Here is a 26,361-nt window from a genome sequence, read left to right on the forward strand (position 1 = left end):
GCTATCGCGTATTGCCTATCGTGTATATAGCCTATCACGTGTAGCACATCGCATGCAACCTATAGAGGTGGGGAAGTTGGTCACTTAGTGCATTTTTGTATCCTTCTGGTAGCCAGCACGTTGACGCGGTTTCAACTGCAATCGTTTCGACTCAATAGGCATGGGGTTTTTAGCAACGTCTTCCTCGTGTATTTCATAGCTTAGAACGAATCACATATTTTAACGGATATTGAGCACTCACTATTGCACATAAAATCGTAATTAACGTTGAATGATGGCATCAAAAACGCCTTTCGTCCCGGTTGTCAGGAGGGCTCAACGAGCAGCGCATCCATCGCCGGTGCGTCGTGCTTATCGGCGGCGTTGTGTACGACGACGTCCCTGTTGGAAGCCTGCGGAGCCCTGACCCTCGCGTCGAAGTTCATGCCGGCGAACAGGGCCACCGCCGTGAAGAAGCTGATCACCTCCAGGAGCAGGAAGACCACCGACCAGCCGTAGTGCTCAGCCACCAGGCTCAGCGGAAAACCCGATACGACGCCCCCCACTGCGCGCCAGCCAGGCAAGACGTGAGATGCAAGAACTCCGAAGGCCGTTAAGGAGGTATTGGTACTCTTTTTCAAAGGGGATACACTCTGACATACAAATATCTTTTTATAAATAGACGGCTGTGAGATATGAAACTCAATTTTCCCATGGCGGACCCACCGACATCGGCAACAACTTGACGTCACGTTAGAGTGCTAATTCTGGTGTCTTCATGCAGCAGGCTGGCAAGTTTTGATGACGTCATGTACCGAAGCTTCGAAATTGGCCGTTTTTGTGTCACAGAGTCAGGGTGTGGAGTGGTCGCGGAAACGTCACGACGTCTTGGTAAGACGATAGTTATAGCACGAGAACACAACGACAACACAGAGATAAGGACACGAAGGACACGAGCGCTTGTCTCTGTGTCGTCGTTCTGTTCTCGCGCTATAACTATCGTCGTGCCATACCAACTAGCCCAAGCTGCCACACTTCTAAGTCTTTGTAAGCCCGCGACGGGAAGCTAATGCCATGTGGTGGCGGTCAGGTTACAGTATAGAACCGAAACTTGCTTTCGAAGACACGCTGTAAGTATCTCTCAGGGTCTACTCACGCTTATCAGGACATTTTTCTAGGCTCGTTAATCCTTGCCCTCCAATTCGACGCGAGAGAATTAACCAACGAGCATTCTTTGTCGGTGCTCATCTAATTAAGCGTTAAGCTGCGTTCGTGTATGCCGAACAGTACTCGCCACCACTCACGGCTTCCGCCGAAGGCCACGATGGCGTGCGACGTGCCCGACAGGTGCGTGGGCACGCACTCGGAAGCCACCACGCCGAAGATGGCCATGGCCCCGTACAGGCAGCCGCCCATGACGAGACCGATGAGGCTGATCAGAAGCTGCGCGTGTGAGGGAGCAAAGGGGAGAGGTTGTGAGCACTGTTACAGCATCTTATTTCCGTCTTCATTAGACACATATATGTATTTGACTTTAATGACCGACCACTTGGCCAGTCACCCATTGTGAAGCATCGGATCAACACCGGCGATGCCAATCCAATACACTGGCAACTCTATTGTGTTTCTACCACTTAGCGTCAAATTATACAAAAAGAAGTTGACAAAATGCTTGCCCGGGACATAATAGAACCTCTTCAAGCCTTTGGGTTTCCCCTGTCATGCTCGTCAGAAAGTAGGAACACAGCTGGCGCTTTTGTGTCGACTACAGAAACCTCAACAAGACAACCGAAAATTATACGTGTACCCCCTACCACGGATAGATGACGCCCTTGACTGATAGTTAACCGTTAGCGTGACATAGGAGGTTAAGGGAATGGCGTTTCCGTGAAGCAAACGTTCGTTGTGGGCAGCGTCTTATAATTTAGCGGGATAACGCTTACGTGGTTTACGTGCCCCAGCTGGGGCGGTGGCGCCACCTATCGAATTGTTGATAAGTTAAAGAACAGTGAAAATGAAAAGAAAACGAGAATGTTATATACAGAATGTTTATACACGATGTATATATTGATTGATTGATATGTGGGGTTTAACGTCCCAAAACCACTGATGATTATGAGAGACGCCGTAGTGGAGGGCTCCGGAAATTTCGACCACCTGGGGTTTTTTAACGTGCACCCAAATCTGAGTACACGGGCCTACAACATTTCCGCCTCCATCGGAAATGCAACCGCCGCAGCTGGGATTTGAACCCGCGACCTGCGGGTCAGCAGGCGAGTACCTTAGCCACTAGACCACCGCGGCGGGGCACGATGTATATATAGTGAGGGTTTAAAGGATATGTACACTGAAGAAGTTGACCCCCCCCCCCCCCCACTCCTATTAGCTGTAGTGGGGGGGGGGGGCACCTCTCCATCCCTGTGCGCACGCTTCTGCGCATACAATAGATGCTGCAAACAGTGGATTGTCAGCGCGACAGCGGTTCACATATGTGCGTTGACTTTTGTGCGCATGCGTGCACTCCGCGCGGCTCCACATGCTCAAGTTTTGCGGCAAAGGCGGCGCCCGCATTTTAGCGTGCAACACTTATTACACCATAGGCAGCACCAAGCAGGGAATGATAATGATACGCATACTTCAGCCCTGAGCACCAATTATGGTGCTAATGGGGGCGTGGATACCACGTACAACGAAGTGAACAACTCCATAATTCAGCTTAACATCACTTCCGCTATGGGATGCGCGACATACCCGCGTTTCCTGACAATTTTACACGCGATTTAAACTCCGATCGCGAATAAAGGATGCTTGATTCTGTCTTTATAATTCACGGCCTTTTCATTTCCGCAAGCATATAACCACATGTACAGGTCAGCTTTTGGTTCCTTTCATGTTCGTCGAAATAAATAATAAAAAATAACACCACTTAATTGATCCCGACACACCACTGGTGTAGTCAGGGGGCGACACAGTAAGGGCCGTGCCCCCCTCCCCCTTCTGGACTTTTTTTTTGCCATAGCATATACGCACTACAAAGTGACACGCTTCCACATATGACTGCCCAGCCCCAGGGGCGGCGCCAGGGGGGGGGGGCAAGGGTGGGCTGGAGCCCCCCCCAAAATTCTCGCCTGCCCCCCCCCCCCCTATGCCCACCCAAATGCCCGGAAGCATATATTGAAAACCTAGTATGAGCAGAGCTAGCTTGCCCCCCGGAGGAACTCACTTTTCGTGGTTGCCCCCCCAGTAAAAACATCCTGGCGCCGCCCCTGCCCAGCCCACCTTTCCGATCAAAGAGATACTCCCCCCCCCCCCTCCTCCCCGACAAAATCTCGACCTACGCCTCGGCAGCACACCTCCATTTAATTTGGGTACTCAAGCATTCCAACAGCATAAAGTCGCTAACAAATGACGTAATCAATGCAGATGTCTTTTACCCGCTGCGCTTATGCTCTTAACGCAATAGAACTGACCCATTGTTCTTGAATCGACGTGCATTATTTACCTCTGACGTGTGTTGCGTGACGTTGTTGCTGAACAGGTGAAAGGCTACGGCGGCACCGGCCACTAGAACCACCGACACGGGAACCCTGGGGCTTGTTCCACCGGCGCCACCCTGCGGTTACCATGCAACACTTGAGTCGACGGTCAGATGGGCTGGAAGCTTGTGTCGTATAGTTAAAGCAGGGCCTACGAGATGGCCATCTTGGCGGCCATGGCTAAAGTAATGAACTCGCCGTGGTATCCTACGTGGCATTGAAACAAGACAACAAAAAAAAACGTCGCAAAGAAGTGCGGGTGAGTAACAGTAACAGTAAGAAGAGATACATTCAATAGTTGATTTGTCTGAGCGATAATAAGCTAACTCGTATTCAAGAAAACATTTTGTCGGGCGAGTTGGTAGACGTTTATAATACTATAGACCCTTCTCACAATTCGCAAGCGAGCTTCTCTGCACTGCATATTTGTCCAAGAAATGGCGGCACCTTTCGCGCTTCAAGCGGACGCGTGGTCCAGACTCTGGAGTTTTGCGGACACGCATCGCCACCTGTCCACGCAGTTTTGGGTAGTGCAAAGCCCCTTTTCCTTGCACAGTTTGCTTTGCAACCATATGCAACTACAGCGTTCAAAACAACGACTGAGCTAAGTAACAGGTGTATTTGCGCATTGAACATTTAGAAAGAGATCGACGAATTTCTCTAGTCCGACGCGTCACCGAACCGCCCTGAAGTGCTTGCTGGTCCACTCGCCAGAACGACGGCGGAAACAAGAGCAGACGCAACAGCTCCGCGCTCTACGAAAAAAAGACCCCAGTCGACACTACTGTTGCTTTGTGAATTGATACGGACGTAAAGGACTTCCGTTTTACTGATTTCTGCTGCTTTCGCGAAGCACAACGGCGTAAGCGCTGGATACGGGCCGTTGCGAACGTGTTCGGTGAGCAAATTGCTCGCGTTCTCCACAGCCGTTCACTTGAGTAAGTGTGATAATGTGGGTCTCCTGTCATTGTTTTGAGTAGCCTTGACGGAGAACTGTAGTAACTTTGATTGTGAAGCTTAACAGACCCTCTGACCGCGTGCGCGACGTGCAACAGTAGACAGGTGACGCCCGAACGCGATAAACATCGCACACGCTGCGACCATCGATAATCTGAAGTTATCGCCACCACAGAGCATTAAACACACTAGAGCTTTGAAGGCTCTAAGGCCGCGTTCACACTGAGCATTACGGCCACCGAAAGTGCTCCGAATCCGGTTCGGCGGCGGTGAGATCTGCCGAAAGGGCCCTCTCCGCGCCGATCGCTCTCGGACCGATTTTTGCGGCATCTGCCGCCGAATCGGTCCCCGCGGACCAATAGGAGCGCTAGTCAAGGAATTTTGAAAAATGGCGGCCAAGCCCTACTCACTTGTTATGTTGCAGTGCACGTAACGGAATGTTGAAACCAACGGAGGTTTAACCTACTCTGTTCCTACTTCGCGTCCGTATTTCGTGGAAGAGGTGACCGAGCTTGCTATTGGCGTGACCGAGCTTGTTGCGGTCTAGCAAAGCAAAACGAACCCACCTACGCTGCTGGCGTCGGTGGTTTTTCTGCTCTTCGTGCATTACAAGACAGCCACTTGCCAGCAAAGTAAGCAGTTCTGTCTTTTCTTGCGTACGAGAATCGTCGAAGTATACACCATTGGATAGCGTAGTAGCGGTTGCGAGCCGCGACAACAACCGGGTGAAAGCGCATCCATCCCGCATTCGCCCCGTAGTAGATGGCATATTCGGCGGCGCGGGGCACGTCCAGTGCGAACGACGCTGTGTTTCGGCGGCAGGGGAATTTCGATCGCTGTAGAAAGCGGATGTTTCAGTGTGAACTAGGCATAAGTGCCGGCTTTAACTAGGAAATGCGAACACGTGCGTCATGCAGGTAAATCGCAAAAGGATCGTGACCACAAAGAGATTTTTTTTTCTTTTTTTGACGTTGGTCTCCGGCATTACCGGAGCTATCTCGGAGGCATTGGTTTTCCCTTTCGTTGTACACTGAGAAAGTGGACGCGCATGTGTCCACATTTGCAGTATATACACACGGAAGACAACCGTCAACAGTGAATTCGAGCATGCGTAATAAGACACGTCGACGCACAGCAAGCAACTGCAAGCAAGAATGGAACTGCAAAGTGAAAATCACCGGGGCCTTTCATGCCGGATGAAACGAGCTTCATACATCTGATCGCATAGATTGTTCGTGTATGCACTTAGTATAGTGCTTGCCTCAAACTCGATGTCGTGGTTTGCTCGCTTGCACTTAGATTGTCAGGTGCAGCACACCAAAATAAATTATACATATGCGTTCTGCCCGCATTTCGTTTAGGTGAGCTTCCCATTTTTCATGAAGCGAGTTTGGATTGAAGGAATAAGCTTGTCAGGTCGTTGATTTTCACGAAACCGCGCCTCAAGACAAACGAAAGAGGAGGGCCTATGCACGTTCGCTTGCGGACGGCTTTCTGTGCACTACCCAATTATGGCCGGCGCGGTGACGGGGGCGCTGGTGGCGGCGTTTTTCGCAGCACCGCCTCGGCAGAGTCTGACGTCCAGTTGAACGTGCCGGGACATGTCTGGTATGAGTGCTTATACCAATTCCAGGCCATTTCGTAAGCAAACCGCGCTTGAACAGGATAATTGCAGTAAGTGACTTGCCGACAAGATCCGTTCAAACTGCATAGCAGGAAAGCTAACTTTACAATTTTTGAAAAGGGTCTAGCGAATTTAAGGCGCGTAAAGAGACGCAACCACAAGGGAGAACACGGGACAATAGACCCATTCCATAATTGTAAAGCTAGCTTTCCTGCTGTGCAGTTTGCCCTAATAATGACGGCTAGTCACTTTCTGCAAACAGAATGTTCAAGCGCAGTTTACTTGCACTAATACATGGAAAATATAGGTTTAGCTATCTCGACATTACTGCACGACTCGCTCGCTGGATTTTGTGCCGACCGGTTGTGCCCTCGCGATCTCTGACGTCAGCGTAGCTCTGGCCGACCGGGCTGGCCCTACGCCAACTCCTGACGCCGATCTTCGACGACAGCGTAGCTCTGGCCTACTGGATTTGCCCTGCGCCATCTCCTGACGCCGACAAGAGCTCTCGCCAGTGGTGCCCCATCCTCAGACTCCTGCAACCGCGTCCATCTTTACTGTCTTCTCCTTACTTCCGCCGTTCGCTGTCCCTGCGCCTCGTTCTCTCCTTCCCCTCTCTCTCTATCTCTTTATTTTTCTCTATCTCTATCCTATCATTTTTATCCCTTCTCTACCCCCTCCCTCGTGAGCTACTGTGGAGGTGTCCTCCCCCTGAGAGACTGTTACGGGGCTCACTTTTCTTTTCTTTTCATTTAGAATCACTTGCCCCCCGTTACTGCGCGTCATAGACGAGCCCCAGCGTGTTTAACATAAGATCTGGTCTCTTTTTGAAGAAAGAAAGGTGCCGCCATTAGTAGAGCAAACACTTTTGACAGTCACGTGGTCACACTGATCTGTGTGCCCGATAGAGGATAGATAGAGCAGGAACCTAACATCTTAGCATGCCACCGCCCGGCTGGCATATCAAATGAGCTATGACACGGTCGCCAAACAATATGAGGTTTTGAGCGAAAAACACAAAGAGAGGCCATCGTGCATCTATATGCTCCTTAGGAAAATATTTAATGCAGCAGAAATTCGCCGGCTTTAAACCCCGCCCACCTCTGGTGACCACCATTTTGTCATGACGTGTGTGACGTCACAAACTTTTTGTCATTGCGAATCATTCAGTTTCAACGCCAAGCTGAAAAAAGCCGAAATGGCTCGATTGAACGCGCAGCTGACCACATAACAAAATCGTTTGCTCTCAAAGCAAGCACCCTGTTACGTCACAACTAGCAAGCCGCACTAGTGTTGTCCAATTCTCACACTGCTCGCGTGTTTATGAATATATTAAATTATAGATTAAGTGCGAAACTAAACACGTTAAGATATCCCCAGATTATGTGCTAATGGACAAGAATTTTCCCGCAAACACTGATTACAATAGAAAATCTTGCGCTAGGGTCCCTTTAAGACATGAGGTATCGGCTTTGTGTTAACCTCTATATCACAAACAATCCTCGCGTATTACAAAAGTGTGAATGCGTGCCCAGCTTTTTAAAGCCAATAGTGGCCTTCGCTGTAACAGTACTACAGCGTACGAAGGGTAAACCACCTTGCTGGAGCGCCAGACGATCATCCAGTCCGTTACGTAGCCAGCCGTGATGCCACCGAGGAAACCGCCGCCTTCGATACAGCTCATGAAGGCACTGGCTGCAAATACACGCACAAAATAAATAAAAAAAGCATTCAAATCATCATAATATTTGCCGTTTACCGTCCGTCGGTCCGGAAGGACGGACGGACAGGGGCACGGACAGAATCACGGATAGACGCACGGGCAGAAGCACGGATGGACGGACGCACGGATTGGGGAAGCACAGACGGACAGACAGACTGGCGCATGGACGGATGCTTCGCCCCACTCATAATTATTCCCTCCGTGAGTATGCTGTGAAAACCACTAACGCCATCTAGTTATATTATTCCCAAGGTCATATATACACACAACGCCATACATTGCGCAAGTCATAAATTAGAGGTGGCTATATATACATGCACACACACGGAGGAGGGAACAACCCACGGCCTATAGGAAGCTTCGCCCGTAAAAACATTCAAATTATAATAATATCTGGGGTTTAACGTCCCCAAAAGCACTATTTGGTTATGACAGACGCCGTAGTGGATGGCTCCGGAAATTTTGACCATCTGGCCTTCTGTAAAGTGCACTAAGATCGCACAGTATACGCGGACCTCTACGGTTTCGCCTCCATCTAAATGTGCCGGGGTCGAACCCACGACCTGTGGGTCAGTGGTTCAGCACCGTAAAACTGCTCCACCACGGCGGACAAGAAGAGCATTCAGTCCTTCATTCATTGGTTCACCGCAAAAAAGACGTTCTTAAAACAGACCAATCGGAAAATTTATTCTTGAATGTATCTATAGTCGAATACAACGTTAAAAGTCGGCGGCGTTTCCTTCTCAAAGGCGTATTCACACAAGCCTGGACAAATCGGCGCGTACTCCGGGCTGTGGGAGTACAAGACCAAGTTAATGAGAGTGTCTATTTTTTTAGTCGCGAAAAGGCGATCGGCTGCCGTGTGTCTACAACCTGGCCAGGACCTCCCCGAGCTCTTTAAAGGGACACGATAGATATATTAGGAATGTCTTGAGTACTAAAGTGTCACAGATTAAAGTAATCTGTGCATGTATGTTTCTTTTGGAAATAAGATTTTCTTAAAAGAGAAACTATGAGTTGGTTTAGGTTGACGAGCTGCACTATGAGAACTCCAATACCACACGTTTCACTATCATAAGCTCATTGTTAGCAATATCATCTCCCCCCCCCCCGTTTCACGCCTAACCGAGAACAACAATGTGGACGCGTCCAACAAGCGTTATTTGCTTAGAGAATACGATCTTTCAAGCAGAACCTGTGAGGATTTGAACACCAGCTAACTTCGTCCGAGTCCTCCACATCCTCCACAACGTGCAACGGAGCATTCCTTACTTCACGTCACTAAGAGCGACCGTTACGCTACACACCATCACGCTACGCGCCATCTCAGCACTTTATCACAAAAACTCTCGTCTCTACCTGCGAACTGGGACTGCTTGAGGTCCTCGATTATGTATATTTGACCCCAGTCGGCGGCACCGGTGCGCACGAAGAACATGGTCAGGTAGGACGCCGACAGTAGCCAGATGAACGGGCTGCTCAGCAGGGTCCCAGTGGTGGCCGCGGAACCGGTGAGTTCTTCTTCCTGCTGCCCCCTGGCCACTGCGCCGTTCTGTGCTGTCCCTGCTGGTGCAAGGGAGAAGGGAGCCATTGAGCACGAAGCGGTTACGAGGAAGAGGTGAGGTGACCGCAGAAATGGCGCATAAAAAAAGGGGGGGGGGGGTCACGACGTCATATATGCATACATGTGCACTTAAGACGACTCGAACGCGAAAGCCATAGTCTTAAATTTAATTTTTTATTCTTTATTTTTTATTCATGAAATTCCCCGCAGCACCCCAGGACGTTACAGCGAGGGGGGGGGGGTTCCATCAATGAATTATGTACATCATCGCAACCACAGAAAATCAATCAATAACTGAAATACAACTGTATTCACACACATAATACAGTTATTTTCACACATAAATACATCTTCATTCAGCTTACAGCACGGAATTACAGCATTGAATAAAATAGATCTACATTCGCACTATGTACTTGCTTTTGAGTTGTCTTATTCCACTGTTTAACTGTTCTAGGAAAATATGAATTGGCATACATGCTCGTTTCAGCTTGGTATTCCGGGATCCTGCAACTATGATCTCAACATTACTTCACACCTCTTTATTCGGCCAGGGCCACCTATGGCTATAAATATATGGGAACCGATCAGGTTTTCTCTGCTTTTAGCCTTGCGCTTCTAATGAAAGCTATACGCCTTTTTTTTTTTAACAAGAGAGTGCACTATACTTGATCTCACCTGTCCTTGCAGGAGAGTCAGTGGGAGCGTGACTCGACCTCGGACTTTCCTTCACACTCAGGCCGACGTCGCTCGGCTTGTTGACGACGGTGAAGAGAGACAAGGCGCCCAGGACAGCGCATATCGCGCCTGCGGTGCCCAGAATTGGAGCGATTGGCCAGCGTCTATGTCTGTCTCACTACGACCAATTCACTTGCAGCAAGAAATCAGCTTTTGAGCTTGTTGTAAAACGGCAAACCATTTGGAACTGCTGAGGTGCCTTTTCGCTTTGCCGCATCATGATCACGAGCGATATCACCAAGTCTGAACGGGGCTTGCGATAAGCAGCAGCCTTTCACTTACCAAAATTTTGGTGAGGGCACCACCGAAATTTTTCCACCGGACATTTCCGATGGAGGCGGAAATGCTGCAGGCCCGTGTGCTCAGATTTGGGCGCACGTTAAAAAAAACCCCAGGTGGCGAAAATTTCCGGAGTTCTCCCGGGCATCTCTCATAATCGTATGGTGGTTTTGGGACGTGAAAACCCTCATAAAACCGCGTGAGTGCTAGCGAGCTTGAACACGGTCAGGGGCATACCCGGAATCATTCTTTGGTGGTGGACGGGTAGGGGAATTGAGTGCATCAACCTGCCCCAGTAAATTATTGCCACATCCGTCGTCGAGCTAACGGCTCCTTGACATATGCCCGCGTATATGAGTGAATGTATGGCAGTCGGGCACACAGTTTCCAATAAATAACAGAAGACACGCACCTGTAAAACCGACGCTTACGCGCCAGTTGTAGGTGACCATCAGATACGAAGACAGGAACGGGGCTACGCTCAGCGAAACGTTGGCCGAAGCCGCCAGCACGCCGTACAGCGTTCCAAACTGCGCTTGTAGAAACCACTGCGACGAACAAAAGTGCAGCTGTCGTCATAAAGCGAAGCGTTCGCACAGTGAAATACGCGGCAAGAAGCAAAGACGACTCGGTAATTCTGAAAATAACCACGCATAGCTGAGATACACTAATGATTCGACCATTCCAGCGACTATATGGGCGGCGCAGCGGAAAGTCGAAATGGCGGACGAGACGGTGATGCTGCGAGCGTTTACGTCAGCGTCGTAGAGCGCGAAGATGCGTTCACTGAAACCAGGACCAGATATTGGATTGGGCCAAGAGAGTAGCGGAGACCTACGCTGCATGGGTAGGCTCCTCTGAAACTCCGCCACTGCATCTTTTCCTCTTGGGAAAAATAAAGTTTTTCTTCTCTCTTCTTCTCTTACGACTACTGAGAGACTGAACTGCGTCGCTGTTTCATCACCGTGTGACAGCTTCGGAGCACGGCTATACATGACACCGCCTGCGTCGCTGGAATGACCGAATGGCTGGGGAACATTGGTGCTGGCCAGTTACGATTCATCAGCTTCTAAAATTCCGCGGCAGTATTTACAATAATTATGCTATAGCATGACAAAAAAAGGGGGGGGGGGGGGAAGAGGGGGATGAATAGAGGGGCGCGTTTTTATGAGCGATAAAATCTAGTGAAGCCAGCCTGAACAGTTTTAAAGTATAGATACGAAAAGTTTTGCGTAAGCGCTTCGTGATTCTGCGCATGCGCCATAGCATACGAGTCGGTACGACGTCATTTTGAGTACGCGCGATAAGTTACGGAAACAGCTAGTTCATCGTACTCAAGCAATAGTAACGGACAGGTCCCCACCACGGTGGTCTAGTGGCTAAGGTACTCGACTGCTTACCCGCAGGTCGCGGGATCGAATCCCGGCTGCGGCGGCTGCATTTTCGATGGAGGCGAAAATGCTTTAGGCCCGTGTGCTCAGATTTGGGTACACGATAAAGAACCCTTGGTGGTGGAAATTTCCGGAGACCTCCTATAAGGCGTCTCTAATAATCATATGGTGGTTTTGAGACGTTAAGCCCCACATATATGTCAATCAATCAACCGCAACGGGCGCTATTTTTTAAGAATGCCTGATATACAGTTTTATAATAAGGTTTGTAGCGTTTAGTTGTTTTGGTACATACTTTAACCGTATGACTCCTGAGTAACGGTCACGTTTTCATGTGATAGAAGACCTGCTACATCTGACATAAATGGGTCATTTCCGAACGGCATTCGACGTCAGGTTCCGAGAAGTATATCGATATACACTGATCTCTAGTATGACCGAAATGTCGATGCCGATTCTGAAATAGAGTTTTGCACATGGTAACTGGATGGGGTGCCTCAAAAAAAAAAGTTACGTATATCCTCGAAGTGAATGCTGATGATGGGGTGAAGCAGTGTGTATCAAATCAAGAGTCGTGACCTTTTATTGTGTTCTGGTTACCAGCGTTTTATTTTATTCTTGTTAGCATTTTGTTCTGTGGTTGATGAGTTGTTAAAAACCCATGTTCTTCCGGTGTGTAGCCTTTTATTTTGTTTGTTCTGGCTAACAACCTTTTGATAACCTTTTTGTTGTGCACAGATGTTTAGGTTTCTACATCTGCTGCGGAGGAGGAGGAGGAGAAAAACTTTATTTATCCCAAGAAGGAAAGGTGCGGTGGTGGAGGGTCAAAGGAGCCTACCCAGCGTAGCTTTCCGCTACCCTCTTGGCCCAATCCAAGATCTGGTCCTGGACCTCGGGCACCGAGCTGCACATAGCAGCCTCCCACTGCTGCTTACTATTAATGTGTAGAGAATTAGGTGGTGGGTTTCGAGTACACCCCCACATGATATGGTCTAGGTTAGCTCTTTGTTGACAGAAAATGCACAAAGGGGAGGGGTATATCGCAGGGTGTATAAGATGGCGAAAATATGGGGTAGGAAACGTACGCGTCTGTAGCTGGCGCCATAGTATTTCATGGTAGCGCGAAGCTCCATGATGTAAGGGGGGTATATAGTGTGCTGTAGGCGGTAATGATTTGTTATATCGTGGAAGGTCAAAAGACAATCTCTCGCGCTGAAAAAGGCCGCGTGGTCTAAGGCGCCATCAGAGGCCTGCGCTCGGCCGCTCATTTCTCGAGCACAGGTATGCATGAGCTATATTTTGCGGGGGAGGATGTTTCTTAAGAATTGAAAGGGCAGTTGATGAGATGCGACCTGCGCTGAAGTTGCGTATGGCAATTTTGGAGCCACTTACAATCATAGTGATATTGGGGATGGATAGAACTAAAGCGATGGCAGCCTCCTCTGCCTCCTCCGAAGAGTTGACAGTGATGGATGCTGTTGTGAGCGCCTTGGCGTTAATTATAGTCGACAGCAGAGAGGACGCCTGGCGGCGTTTCATGTACAGAGGGACATTGTGCGGTCTCAAGCTGTTTGCTCCCTCCCCCGTTAAAGAAAAAACAATAATGTCGCTGGCAAAGGCTCATCGGGTCACGGACCCGCTTGTTTGAGACTCCTGGTTTGTGGAATGCCGACCTGTTGGAGGACCTTGATGAGCGAGGGCCATCCACAGCCCTGTGCGCAGCCGTTGAGGAACCAGAGTACTGCGAACACTTTGACGGACACGGAGGCGATGGCTGCCAACACGATGGTGAACGCGGCCGAGAGCAGCAGGCCACTGGCGAACAAGAGGCGAGAACTGACGCGGTCCGACAGCACGCCGAACAGCAACTTGCTGCCGGCGTACGCCAGGTTCTGGCTGCTCAAGACTGCACCTGCCAGCGGGGACGTCATGTAGAGTTAGCCCAGGGAAGCCAAACACAAACATTTTTTTATCGTGCCCATACTAAAATGGCGACTCCGCCCGCCTACTTCTGGGCGGGAGAAGGGGGGTAACAGCTTTTCTTTTGAGGCACATGTCACGACGAGTGCTGTGGCGCGAACTGAAGACGAGGACGTCCTTGTTTGTCTCTGTGCCCTCGTCTTCGGTTCTTGCTATTGCACTTGTCTTGAGACATGCTTTCATTACAGCAATTCTTTTTAAACATCCTCAAGTTCCCTTACATGGTAAGGGAAAGGCGCGCATCACGTTCGGCCTTGGTGGATGAAAATACCGTAGAGCATATGTGGTCCACAAACTTCGAGGTCGCTGTCACCACTAACCACGTGGGCTTCATCCGCTGCTCTCAATCTCGGCGTGCTTTGAACACACTAGCAATGGCGAGAAGAATTCTGATGCCGGAAGGCACAAACAAACGGTGCAAAGGAACAAGCGAGAGTACAGCTGAACTTCACTGTAAGTTACAACGAAGACTGTTATAGCAAATTATCGGATACAGCGATATAAGTGCAAACTTTGGTTGACCATGCTTCATTTTAATTACGCTTAATAGTTTTCTAACTAAACCTATCATGCGAATACCTCCACAGAAGGTAGCATAAAAAGCAAATAACTGAAAGTCAATTAAGGACATTTTATATATATATATATATATATATATATATATATATATATATATATATATTGTGGGCATTTAGTATACGCATCCTCTTCACCGGTACATTATCATCATTATCATGTGTGGCTCATGCATCCTCATCGTTGTCGCGTAGCATCATCATCTTGGCTCATTCATCGTAGCTGTCGGCTGCCGGTTCCTCGGGCCTAATAAAAGGTAATCCAAACCAAGACTTCATACGTGGTGGAGAGTGCTGTTAGATCCCCCGCCATCCTCTCAACCACTCTACCCCCTGGAGCTACGTTCAGGTCGCCGCTTGGGCCAGGTGTCCGGAAATATGTCGCACCAAGATGAGGCCGGTGCTGCAGCCGTTCCCACTCAACCACCGCGTGCCGCGCCTTCTCACGTCATCAACAGCCTCCAGCGTGAGCCCCATCCCTTCGCTGGTATGCGCGGGGAAGATGTGGAAGAATGGCTGGACGATTTCGAACGTGTCGGCGCTGCTAACCGGTGGGATAACACCTACAAACTCGCTCACGTGTCGTTCTACCTCACGGGTGTCGCGAAGACGTGGTTTCTCAACCACTTCATCGACATCCCCGACTGGTCAGCCTTCAAAGATCAGCTTCGTCATGTCTTTGGCACACCGGCTGTTCGTTCGGCTCTCGCAAAGAAAGCTCTCGCGACTCGGAAACAGCACATCGGGGAGTCGTACACATCCTACATCGAGGATGTTCTTTCACTTTGCTGCCGGGTTGACACACCAATGACAGAATCAGACAAGGTGCGCCAGCTTCTTAAGGGGATTGCACCCGTCGCATTCAATGCCCTAGCGATCCAGAATCCGGCTACCGTTGCTGACGTTGCGACAACCTGTCAGCGCCTCGAAGAACTTGAGTCTATGCGCCTACAATCAGACAGTGACGCGGCCCGTATTACGACTGATCCAAACCTGCGAGACACGATAAGGGCGATTATACGTGAAGAATTAGAATCAATGGGATTCACACTACCTTCAGTGTGTCCCGTTCAGTCCTCTTCAACGTCATTGCGGGATGTCATCAGGGAAGAGCTCACGTCCATGACCCACATGGCCAACCTGCAGCCCATTGTCTCTCGTACTCTACCATCGTTCCCGCACACCGCCGCCGCACCACCAGGCACCGTCAGCTCGACGTCCCCGCCACGAACGTACGCGTCGGTTGCTGCCGCACCTTCCACAAGCTTTCCCACGAGCTTTTCATCACCACCACGTGAGGCGTCACCTGTCCCTCTGACTTCTCTCTCTCCTGGTGCAGTTAGCGCAAGCTACTACCCTCCTCATCGATCGACTCGGCCTACGTACTATTATTGCGGCTATCGTGGTCACATTGCACGCTATTGCCGCAAGCGCCAACAAGACGAGCGCCGAGGGTATGACATACGCGAACGGGACTATACCGCAGGAGCCTTGTACCAGGGTCGCCGTTATTCGTCACCACCGCGTCGGTCTCCATCTCCGCCAGCATCGGGTGAACTGCGCAGTAGTCACCGATCAATCCGACGCCGTTCACCGTCGCCTTATCGGCGCTCTTCTTCTCCTCTTCAGCCTGCTTCCCTTACCTCTGATCGGCGTCCGGAAAACTAAGCGATGCAGTTTTTGGAGGACAAACTGCATTCCAACACAGGACTCCAATTCCTCCAGCGCGCCCCTACAATATGTTACGGGAAGGAGACTGACTCAGAGGGGTAGTCACCGATGTATTTACAGACGGTTAGGCGAGCAGCGCCAGCCACACAGATTAGCTCGTGCCAGTCTATCTGCTTCGTCTTCTTCAGCTCCATGCACTGGCACGTAGCATGACCCCCGGCGGCGGAGGCACCGTCCCGGTGCTTTAAAGGTCGTTATCTGACGCATTATTGTAGGGCTTGATCCGCGAGACGTGTACGATATCACTGGGCCGCATAGTAGATGATGATGGGCAGATGGGGCTGATCTCGTAGGTGACAGGTGTTACTTGACGCAATATACGATAGGGTCCCATGTAATGAGACAGAAGTTTTTCGGATAGGCCCAGCCGACGATGAGGGGACCAGAGTAAAACGAGGGTACCGGGAGCGAAATGTACGTCTCTATGTTCCGCATCGTACCGACGGCATTGGTTGGTTTGCGACGCCATCAGCCGAGCGCGAGCGAGCTGACGGGCATGGTCGGCTCGCGCAATCGCGTCGCGGGCATACTCGCTGGTGGACGAGGTGTGAGCTGAGATGACTGTGTCCAGTGGTAAAGTCGGCTCTCTTCCGTACAATAAGTAGAACGGCGAAAAGCCCGCTGTGTCGTGACGGGATGAATTATACGCGAAAGTTGCGTAGGGTAAGGCAAGGTCCCAGTCTCGGTGGTCGGGCGACACGTACATAGCGAGCATATTTGTTAAAGTGCGGTTAAATCGTTCCGTAAGGCCGTTTGTTTGAGGGTGGTAAGCGGTTGTCAGTGTGTGTTGCGTCGAACAAGAACGCAGAATGTCGGCGATGACTTGGGATAAAAATGTACGGCCACGGTCTGTGAGAAGCTGTCTCGGCGCACCGTGAATCAATATAACGTCCCGTAACAAGAAGTCAGCGACGTCGGTTGCACAGCTGGTCGGTAGAGCTCGCGTAATAGCGTAGCGTGTAGCGTAGTCTGTGATAACGGCTATCCATTTGTTTCCCAATGTTGATGTGGGAAAAGGACCAAGCAGGTCTAACCCAACACGGTAAAATGGTTCCGCGGGTATGTCAATTGGTTGAAGATGGCCAGCGGGTAGCAGCGATGGTGTCTTACGACGTTGGCATAGGTCACACGTGGCGACGTATCGGCGTACCGAACGAGCAAGGCCTGGCCAGAAAAAACGGCGCCGGACGCGCTCGTACGTGCGGGATACGCCAAGGTGTCCAGCCGTGGGAGCGTCGTGAAGTTCGGTGAGAACACAGCGGCGCAAATGCTTAGGCACAACAATGAGAAGGTCGGGCCCGTCTAGTCGGAAATTGCGACGGTATAGCACACCCTTTTGAATGACAAAGTAGCGGACGGAAGCATCATTTGTGGAGGATTCCATACGGCTGATGATGTCAAGCAGCTCTGGATCACGCTTCTGTTCTTCCCCTATATTAAGGAAGTCGGACACTGACAAGATAGAGTTCTCCGTGGGCTCGTCGGTGTCCTCAGGATTGTCGACAGGGTACCGGGAGAGGCAATCGGCATCACGGTGTAGGTGGCCAGATTTGTAGACCACTGAATAGGAAAACTCTTGCAGGCGCAAAGCCCAGCGACCAAGGCGGCCTGATGGATCTTTCAGAGAGTTCAGCCAGCAGAGTGCGTGGTGGTCGGTAACTACCGAAAATGGGCGTCCGTATAGATAAGGTCGAAATTTCGCCACCGCCCATACAAGAGCCAAGCACTCACGCTCTGTTATCGAATAGTTACGTTCAGGGGCGGATAGGAGGCGGCTGGCATATGCAATAACGCAATCATGGCCATGTTGTTTCTGAGCCAGCACTGCACCAATGCCATGCCCACTTGCATCTGTACGGATTTCCGTAGGGGCAGCAGGGTTGAAGTGTGCCAGAATCGGAGGGGTAGTGAGAAGAGCGACGAGAGTCGAGAACGCAGAAGCCTCTTCGGAGCCCCATGAAAACGGGACTTCTTTCTTGAGGAGCTGCGTAAGCGGCCTCGCTATGTGCGCAAAATTTTTCACGAAGCGTCGGAAGTAGGAGCATAGTCCGATAAAGCTGCGTACATCCTTCGCAGATCGTGGTACAGGAAAGTTTTTGACGGCGCTGATTTTTGCCGGGTCTGGTTGTACACCGTTGGCGTCTACTAAATGGCCAAGCACTGTGATTTGATGGCGTACAAAGTGACATTTGGACGAGTTGAGCTGCAGGCCAGCGCGACGGAAGATTCCCAGGATGGCTGAGAGGCGCTCTATGTGAGTTTCAAACGTTGGTGAGAAGACGATGACGTCGTCCAAGTAGCACAAACATGTGGACCATTTGAATCCTCTGAGCAGGGAGTCCATCATTCGTTCGAAGGTGGCTGGAGCGTTACAAAGGCCGAAGGGCATGACCTTGAACTGATATAGGCCATCGGGGGTGATGAATGCCGTCTTTTCACGGTCCATTTCATCTACCTCTATCTGCCAGTAGCCGGAACGAAGGTCTATGGAGGAAAAATAGTGGGACCCATAGAGGCAATCAAGCGCATCATCTATTCGTGGCAGAGGGTAGACGTCTTTTTTGGTAATTTTGTTTAGGTGTCGATAATCCACACAGAAACGCCATGCACCGTCTTTCTTGCGGACTAGCACTACAGGAGAAGCCCAAGGACTGCAAGATGGCTCAATGATGTCCTTGGCGAGCATTTTGTCGACCTCACTTTGGATGATGTGACGCTCGGCCGCCGACACCCGATATGGGCGCCTATGAATAGGATGCTCATTACCAGTGTTTATGCGGTGGCTCATACCGGTAGCTTTCCCCAACGGACGGCCGCTGATGTCAAATACGTCGATGTAGGACAGCAGAACCCGGTGGAGCTCATTAGTCTGCTGCGGTGTTAAGTTGGAAGCGATCATCGAAGTAATAGCGCTGTCGGAGCAAGTGGCAGACTGATGTTGAGCGTGGGGTTCAGAAGGGGCGGCCATCGCGAAAACATCTACCGCATTGTCTTCTAAGGTGCAGAGCAACGCTAAAGAGATCCCTTGCGGCAAAACTTGAGGTGTCAAGCTAAAGTTGACAACTGGGAGGCACGTAGAATTTCCTGCGACGGACAGAATGGTGTGCGGTAATGTAATGCCACGGCTTATGAGAACATCGGTGATAGGGGTCAGAACATAGTCACCGTCGGGAACTGGTGGTATTGAGACGAGCTCTATGTAGGTCAGTGTCTGTGGAGGGAGGCGCGCGTGCCCCGTTGTGCAGAGGCGACTCGGCCGTTGTGTAAGAGGTTCTGTTGCGGGCAAGTGTAGACGGAGCGTACTGGTCGAACAGTCTATGAGGGCAGAATGCGCGGATAGGAAGTCGAGGCCTAAGATTACGTCGTGGGGGCATTTATCAAGGACGGTGAAGAGAACAACTGTGTGTCGATCCGCAATGCTCACACGAGCGGAGCACATTCCAACGATAGATGCTATGCCACCATCCGCAACACGGACGAACTGGGTGGTCGCAGGTGTGAGAACCTTCTTGAGCTTGCGGCGAAAATCACTCGTCATCACGGAAAGTTGGGCGCCGGTGTCGACAAGAGCAGTGACATGTAGGCCGTCTACTTGTACGTCTATGAGGTTCCGTTTTGTCGGTATCGTCAAAAGAGGATTTTCGGTCAGTCCGAGCGATGCAGCGCCACCTCCGGGGGCTGCAACGCTTAGTTTTCCGTCGGAGAACCTCGTGGGAAGGCGGGGGAAGATGGTCGGCGGGGCTGTGGAGAACGAGACTGGCGACGCTGGGGGGATGGAGAGCGGGAGTAGCGGCGTTCAGAAGCAGGTTCCTGGGCAAAATGGTCGCGGTTGGTCTCATGGCGATAGGCAGGACGTGCATATAAGGGACGAGAGGACGGTTGTGCAGGAGGACCCCAGCGACTTCTGCAATGGCGAGAAATGTGCCCGATTCTGTGACACGAGAAGCATATCGGCTTGTCATCGTGTGTTCGCCATGCGGACGGATTACGGAACGTTGAGGGAGAGCCGGTCGGGAAGGGACGTGCAGGCGTGTATCGGGGCTGGTAGTCGGTGCGGGTAGGCGGTGAGATAGAGTGAATTCCCAAGCTGGCGATTTCCTGCCGGACGACTGCTTGAATGAGAGGATTGCGGTCACAGTTGAGGGAGTGGACGTTGATGCTTTGGTGGACACTGGGGCTGCGTTTTCTGTTATTCGTGCTGATTTGTGTGCCCGTCTCCGAAAAGTCACAACGCCTTATGATGGACCGACACTGGTTACGGCCCAGGGAACAATGATTCGCCCTTCCGCTCTCTGTACTGCCCGTGTACTAATCGACGAAATTCTTCATCATATAAAATTTGCTGTGCTATCCCCGTGCTCCCATGAACTCATTTTAGGCTGGGACTTTCTTTCCTCTGCTTCTGCGGCTATTTGCTGTGCACAACGTGTCGTCCATCTTACTGACACGGACCACTTGCTCAACGACGAAACCTACAGGCCACTTCGACTCATCGCTGCAGTAGACATCGAGTTACCACCAAACGAACATCAATTAGTGACAGTTTTGTCCAACGACGTCGACTCTGGTGACATTTTGGTCACTCCGTCACCGTGTTGCCTTAATAAAGGCATAGCTCTCGCATCAGGTGTGGCTCGCTTCAACAATGGATCAACTGTCCTCGCTGCTACCAACACCACACAAGATAAAATTTTACTACCACGGGGCACTACTGTCGCCTGCGTTGCCGATCTGCAGCCTGTGTGCGTTGTGCCTCTTACCCCTGTCTCCTCTAAAGGCCATCCTGCAGATCATGCTGCTTCCTCGGCCTTTACACCAGCCATCAACAAAGACTTGAATGACTCACAGAAGCAGCAGCTGCTTGATTTGTTGGAAAAGCATGCAAACTCCTTTGACGTTCATTCATCCACCCTGGGCCAGACAACTGCTACAGCACATCGTATTCAGACCGACGGAACATCCATTGTGCATCGTCGTCCGTACCGCGTCTCCCTAGCCGAACGGAAAATCATTGAGGAAAACGTAGAAGATATGCTGCAACGGGAGATAATCCGACCCTCAACCAGTCCTTGGTCGTCTCCAGTGGTTCTGGTGCGTAAAAAAGACGGTTCCGTACGATTTTGCATCGATTACCGAGCACTCAATAAGATCACTAGAAAGGACGTATACCCCATGCCACGCATCGACGACGCCCTAGATTCCTTACAGGGTGCTGAATACTTTTCCAGCCTCGACTTGCGTTCCGGCTATTGGCAAATCCCCATGCACGAAGATGATAAAGAAAAAACTGCGTTTGCAACCCCGGACGGCCTATACGAATTCAATGTTATGCCGTTCGGTCTATGCAATGCGCCCGCAACTTTTGAGCGCATGATTGACACCGTACTGCGTGGCCTGAAATGGAAGACTTGCCTATGTTACCTCGATGACATTGTTGTCTTTTCATCGACGTTTCATCAACATCTGCAACGCTTGGACGAGGTCCTGACTTGTCTTGCGGGCGCTGGTCTTCAAATTAACACCAAAAAGTGCCATTTCGCCAGCAGATCTATCAAGGTACTCGGTCATGTTGTGAGCAAGGACGGAATTCGCCCAGACCCTGATAAAACTGCTGCAGTGCTTCGCTTCCCTCGCCCTGACAAACCAAAAGATTTGCGAAGTTTCCTTGGTCTCGCCTCTTACTTTCGGCGATTCATACAAAACTTTGCCTCCATAGCGGCACCACTTCATAAGATACTTGCTTCCGGTATGCCCTTTCAGTGGTCTCAGGAATGTGAATCGGCTTTCGACAGGTTGAAGAGTGCCCTTACGACCGACCCTGTACTTGCTCATTTTCACGATGATGCACCGACCTTCCTTCACACAGACGCTAGCGGCCGCGGTTTAGGATCCGTGCTCCTGCAACGCGACAACTCTTCGCGAGAGCGAGTCGTTGCATACGCCAGCCGCGTCCTCTCCGCAGCCGAGAGGAACTACACGATCACCGAGCAGGAGTGCCTCGCCATCGTTTGGTCAGTACAGAAATTTCGTCCATATCTGCATGGCCGCCATTTCACCATTGTGACCGACCACCATGCTTTATGTTGGCTTTCGACACTCAAGAACTTGTCGGGACGCCTCGGACGCTGGATTCTACGCCTCCAAGAATATGATTTTGAGATCGTGTACAAGTGTGGCAGGAAGCATAGCGACGCCGATGCTCTTTCTCGCTGCCCACTACCAGCGACTCCACTCGGGGTTTCCGCAATCAATTTGCACAACACGCCCTCGGAGTCCACGTCTACGGCGGTTTCCTCTCTCGCCTCTATGGACCAGCTGCCTTCGGACGACCCGCCCGATTTTCCTTCTCGACAGTTGGCTGACCCATACTGTCGACGTATTATAGACTACCTCACTGGCAGTTCCCGTCCACCTAATGCAAGGCTCCGTCGCCAACTCTCGCAATTTAAGCTGGACAACTCGGTGCTGTACCGCAAAATTTACCATCCTGACGGTCAGCGCTGGGTTCCCGTTCTACCCCGATCGCTTCGGTCCGAAGTCCTCAGGGCACTTCATGACCATCCGACTGCTGGTCACCTTGGTTACCATAAAACCTACGATCGCCTTCGAAGTCGGTTTTATTGGCCAGGCATTACCACTAGTGTATAGCTCGGTACGTCGGGTCCTGCACTACCTGCCAATGTAGAAAACTACCAACATCTGCTCCCGCTGGTAAACTACAGCCTCTTCCGTGCCCAGCCACACCATTCGAAGTTGTAGGCGTCGATCTTTATGGCCCCCTCCCAGTCAGTGCTGGTGGAAACCGGTGGATAGTAACAGCCATTGACCATTTGACGCGCTACGCCGAGACGGCATCCGTTACTACAGGTTCAGCTTCTGAGATTGCTGATTTCATCCTCCGAGCCATTATACTGCGTCATGGTGCTCCACGTGTGTTGCTCAGTGACCGTGGAAGGGCCTTTCTTTCACAACTAGTGAACGAACTTCTTGAGGCCTCCGGCACAACTCACAAGACTGCCTCTAGTTATCATCCCCAGACTAACGGCCTCACTGAGCGATTCCACCGCACTCTTGCTGACATGATCGCCGCCTATATTCAACCAGACCACAAAACCTGGGACGTTGTTCTACCATTCGTCACTTTCGCCTACAATACGGCCATTCAGCGAACAACCGGCTACTCGCCATTTTACCTAGTTTATGGACGCTCCCCTACTTCTTTCCTGGACGTCTCCTTCTTTACCTGCCAAGCGAATTCATCTCCATCCTCTTCAGAGGAATACGTTTCACGACTCGCACAGTGCCGCCAACGAGCTCGTATAAACACTGAAGCCCGCCAGCAAGACAGAAAGCTAGTTTATGATGAATCGCATCGTGATGTATCCTTCCAACCTGGAGACGAAGTGCTCCTTTTGACGCCTGTTCGCACACCTGGTTTGTGCGACAAATTTCAGCCTCGGTTTATTGGGCCGTACACAGTTCTTGAAGAGACTTCACCAGTGAATTATCGCGTGACGCCACTTGTAGCCCCAGCAGGTCGCCGTTATCGAACTACAGAGGTCGTCCATGTCTCCCGTATGAAGCCCTTCATGCGACGTTCTTTGTCCCCTTGACTTGCCGCGGCCAGGCTGGCCGCTTTCACGTGGGGGGAATTGATGTGGGCATTTAGTATACGCATCCTCTTCACCGGTACATTATCATCATTATCATGTGTGGCTCATGCATCCTCATCGTTGTCGCGTAGCATCATCATCTTGGCTCATTCATCGTAGCTGTCGGCTGCCGGTTCCTCGGGCCTAATAAAAGGTAATCCAAACCAAGACTTCATAATATATATATATATATATATATATATATATATATATATATATATATATATATATATATATATATATATATATATATATATATATATATATATATATATATATATATATATATATATATATATATATATATATATATATATATATATATATAGTGGTTGTGACATTCAAAATATCGTCACAATTGTGGTCACATTCTTCTGCAAACAAATGTGACGCAGCTTCATTTTGTCAAGCAAACTTTCTGTCTGGAGGCGCTGTCAAGCAAACGTCTTCTGTCTGGAGGCGCTGCGTGAGATATGGACGCCATCTGGCAGTAATGTCAGGAAACAGGAGCCTGTACAGAATGTACAGAACCCAGTGCCACTGTCAGGCGGCAACTCCATGTCATCGGCAGAGAGCTTTTTCATGCATAGCATCGCATTTTTGGCGAGCGTAAAAAAACACTAGGATTTTTAGTATTACGTATCTATGTATTTTTCTAGTAAAGGAACAGACCACCTAATACTTACGTAATGATGTTACGCCTCAGATATGCGTAACATTTGCTTTTTGATTGACAATGTTCGTAAGTATGAACGCAGCCGCTAGCTCATAGTGACTGGGCGTTTAAGAAGCGTTTTAACGTTGGCCTGGCGGTTGAATAATGCCAGACAAAAAAACAGCAAGACATACCCAAAAATTTTTGCTTTCAAATATCCCAAGAAAGACTAGTATCTATCTATCTATCTATCTATCTATCTATCTATCTATCTATCTATCTATCTATCTATCTATCTATCTATCTATCTATCTATCTATCTATCTATCTATCTATCTATCTATCTGTCTGTCTGTCTGTCTGTCTGTCTGTCTGTCTGTCTGTCTGTCTGTCTGTCTGTCTGTCTGTCTGTCTGTCTGTCTGTCTGTCTATCTATCTATCTATCTATCTATCTATCTATCTATCTATCTATCTATCTATCTATCTATCTATCTATCTATCTATCTATCTATCTATCTATCTATCTATCTATCTATCTATCTATCTATCTATCTATCTATCTGAAGACGATACATTGTGTCTAAAAAGATCAATGAAAGTAGCATCGCCCAATTCCCTGTTCTGCTAAATGTGGCTGTCACTTTAAAGCAATGCACAATGAAGGGTTGACTTCTTGCCTGCCTCATCCTTGCGCAGACCGCTGGTGAGGAGTTCGGGCAGCACGAACGTGATGCTCTTGCGGTTGTAGCCGTAGCAGGCGTAGCCGAGGAACAGAGTCGCGAATATCATGCCCTGGTAACGCCTCAGGCTCGCCGCCATAGAAAATTCTTCCCAGATCCGCTACTCGCGAACAGGCATAACGGGGACATCGGCTTCTTCTTTCTTACATAACGCGGCGCATAATGATGATGTCACCCGGGGGTTCTTTAACGTGCACCTAAATCTAAGCACACGGGCCTCAATCATTTTCGTCTGCATTGAAAATGCTGCCGCCGCGGTCGGGATTCGATCCCACGACCTGCCACTACGGCATCTCCCATAATCATATGGGATATGATGTTGGGACTTTAAAGCCCAACAATATTTATTCATTAAACTTGGTTTCTTTTTTTTTGCTTTTTTGTCCTTTTTCTTCCGCAATCTTTCAGTCAGCTCTCACTTTCGCAAATATATTTCAAGGCTAGAAGGACGCGGCAGTAAATATAGGTGTGTGTACGTGTGAGAGAGAAAGAGAGAGAGGGGAGCAAGTCCGACTTCTAAATTAAATAATCCAACATCAGTCCTTTAGGTGCCGGCTTAGTGACTTCATTATGGCTATCTTGTCTTGTCTTGTCGCCTAGGATATCTTGGCTCATACCCATTGGCCACCCTGTACCTCATAATTGATAATTATTTTACAACGCTTGCTAAAAAAAGAAAGAGAACTTAGATAGGAACAATAATAATGTTCCTATCTCTAATGACTATCTCTATTGCGAGACTTAAGGTTTGCTTTTCTGTTTGCACAAATACGTCCGTCGAGCTCATGATGCTTGCCTCAAAGCCGAAAATGCCACATGAAATCAATTCGCAGAATGCGTGGTATCTGCCAAATTACTTTTTTTATTGCCATGTTTGACTGCGTGGCAAATGTTTTCTCGAAACATCCGCCTCACTGGAGGGAGTGGGCTAATGCTGACATGGGAAAATTCAATTATGCCAAAAAAGTAATATAAGATAGTTAAAAATTCTTACGTGGTAGAAAATAGAATTTGCTGCTGCCACAAGAAATTTTGCGAAGTTGGGGTTACGAATTTTTCAGTCAATTGATGTTTAGTGGACGAGTATTTGTGTTGCTCTTCACCAACCGAATTTCTGGCAATAAAACCCTTTCTTGGTAAACGCGAAATGCGCCTCATCTTTTCTCTGCATGTTTATGAGCAGGCATGTCGACGGGAAACCTATTTGTAGACATTTTTTTTTTCATTGGCGAACAAG

At 49.7% G+C, this 26,361-nt stretch overlaps 1 protein-coding gene across 1 annotated transcript; it reads right to left on the reverse strand.

Moving 5' to 3' along the window:
• On the reverse strand, positions 1-25,240 carry LOC119181770 (glucose-6-phosphate exchanger SLC37A4). The gene is made up of 9 exons (XM_037433012.2): positions 25,062-25,240; positions 13,465-13,703; positions 10,813-10,948; positions 10,062-10,190; positions 9,179-9,382; positions 7,694-7,791; positions 3,482-3,592; positions 1,284-1,422; positions 1-544 (listed from the first exon to the last, which is right to left on the reverse strand). The coding sequence occupies exons 1-9, from the start codon at positions 25,201-25,203 to the stop codon at positions 306-308; spliced, it is 1,437 nt and encodes a 478-aa protein (XP_037288909.2). The 5' UTR covers positions 25,204-25,240; the 3' UTR covers positions 1-305.
• Between the last annotated feature and the right edge of the window lie 1,121 nt (positions 25,241-26,361).

Source organism: Rhipicephalus microplus, chromosome 10 (assembly GCF_043290135.1).
Source record: "Rhipicephalus microplus isolate Deutch F79 chromosome 10, USDA_Rmic, whole genome shotgun sequence".
Taxonomy (NCBI): Eukaryota; Metazoa; Arthropoda; class Arachnida; order Ixodida; family Ixodidae; genus Rhipicephalus; species Rhipicephalus microplus.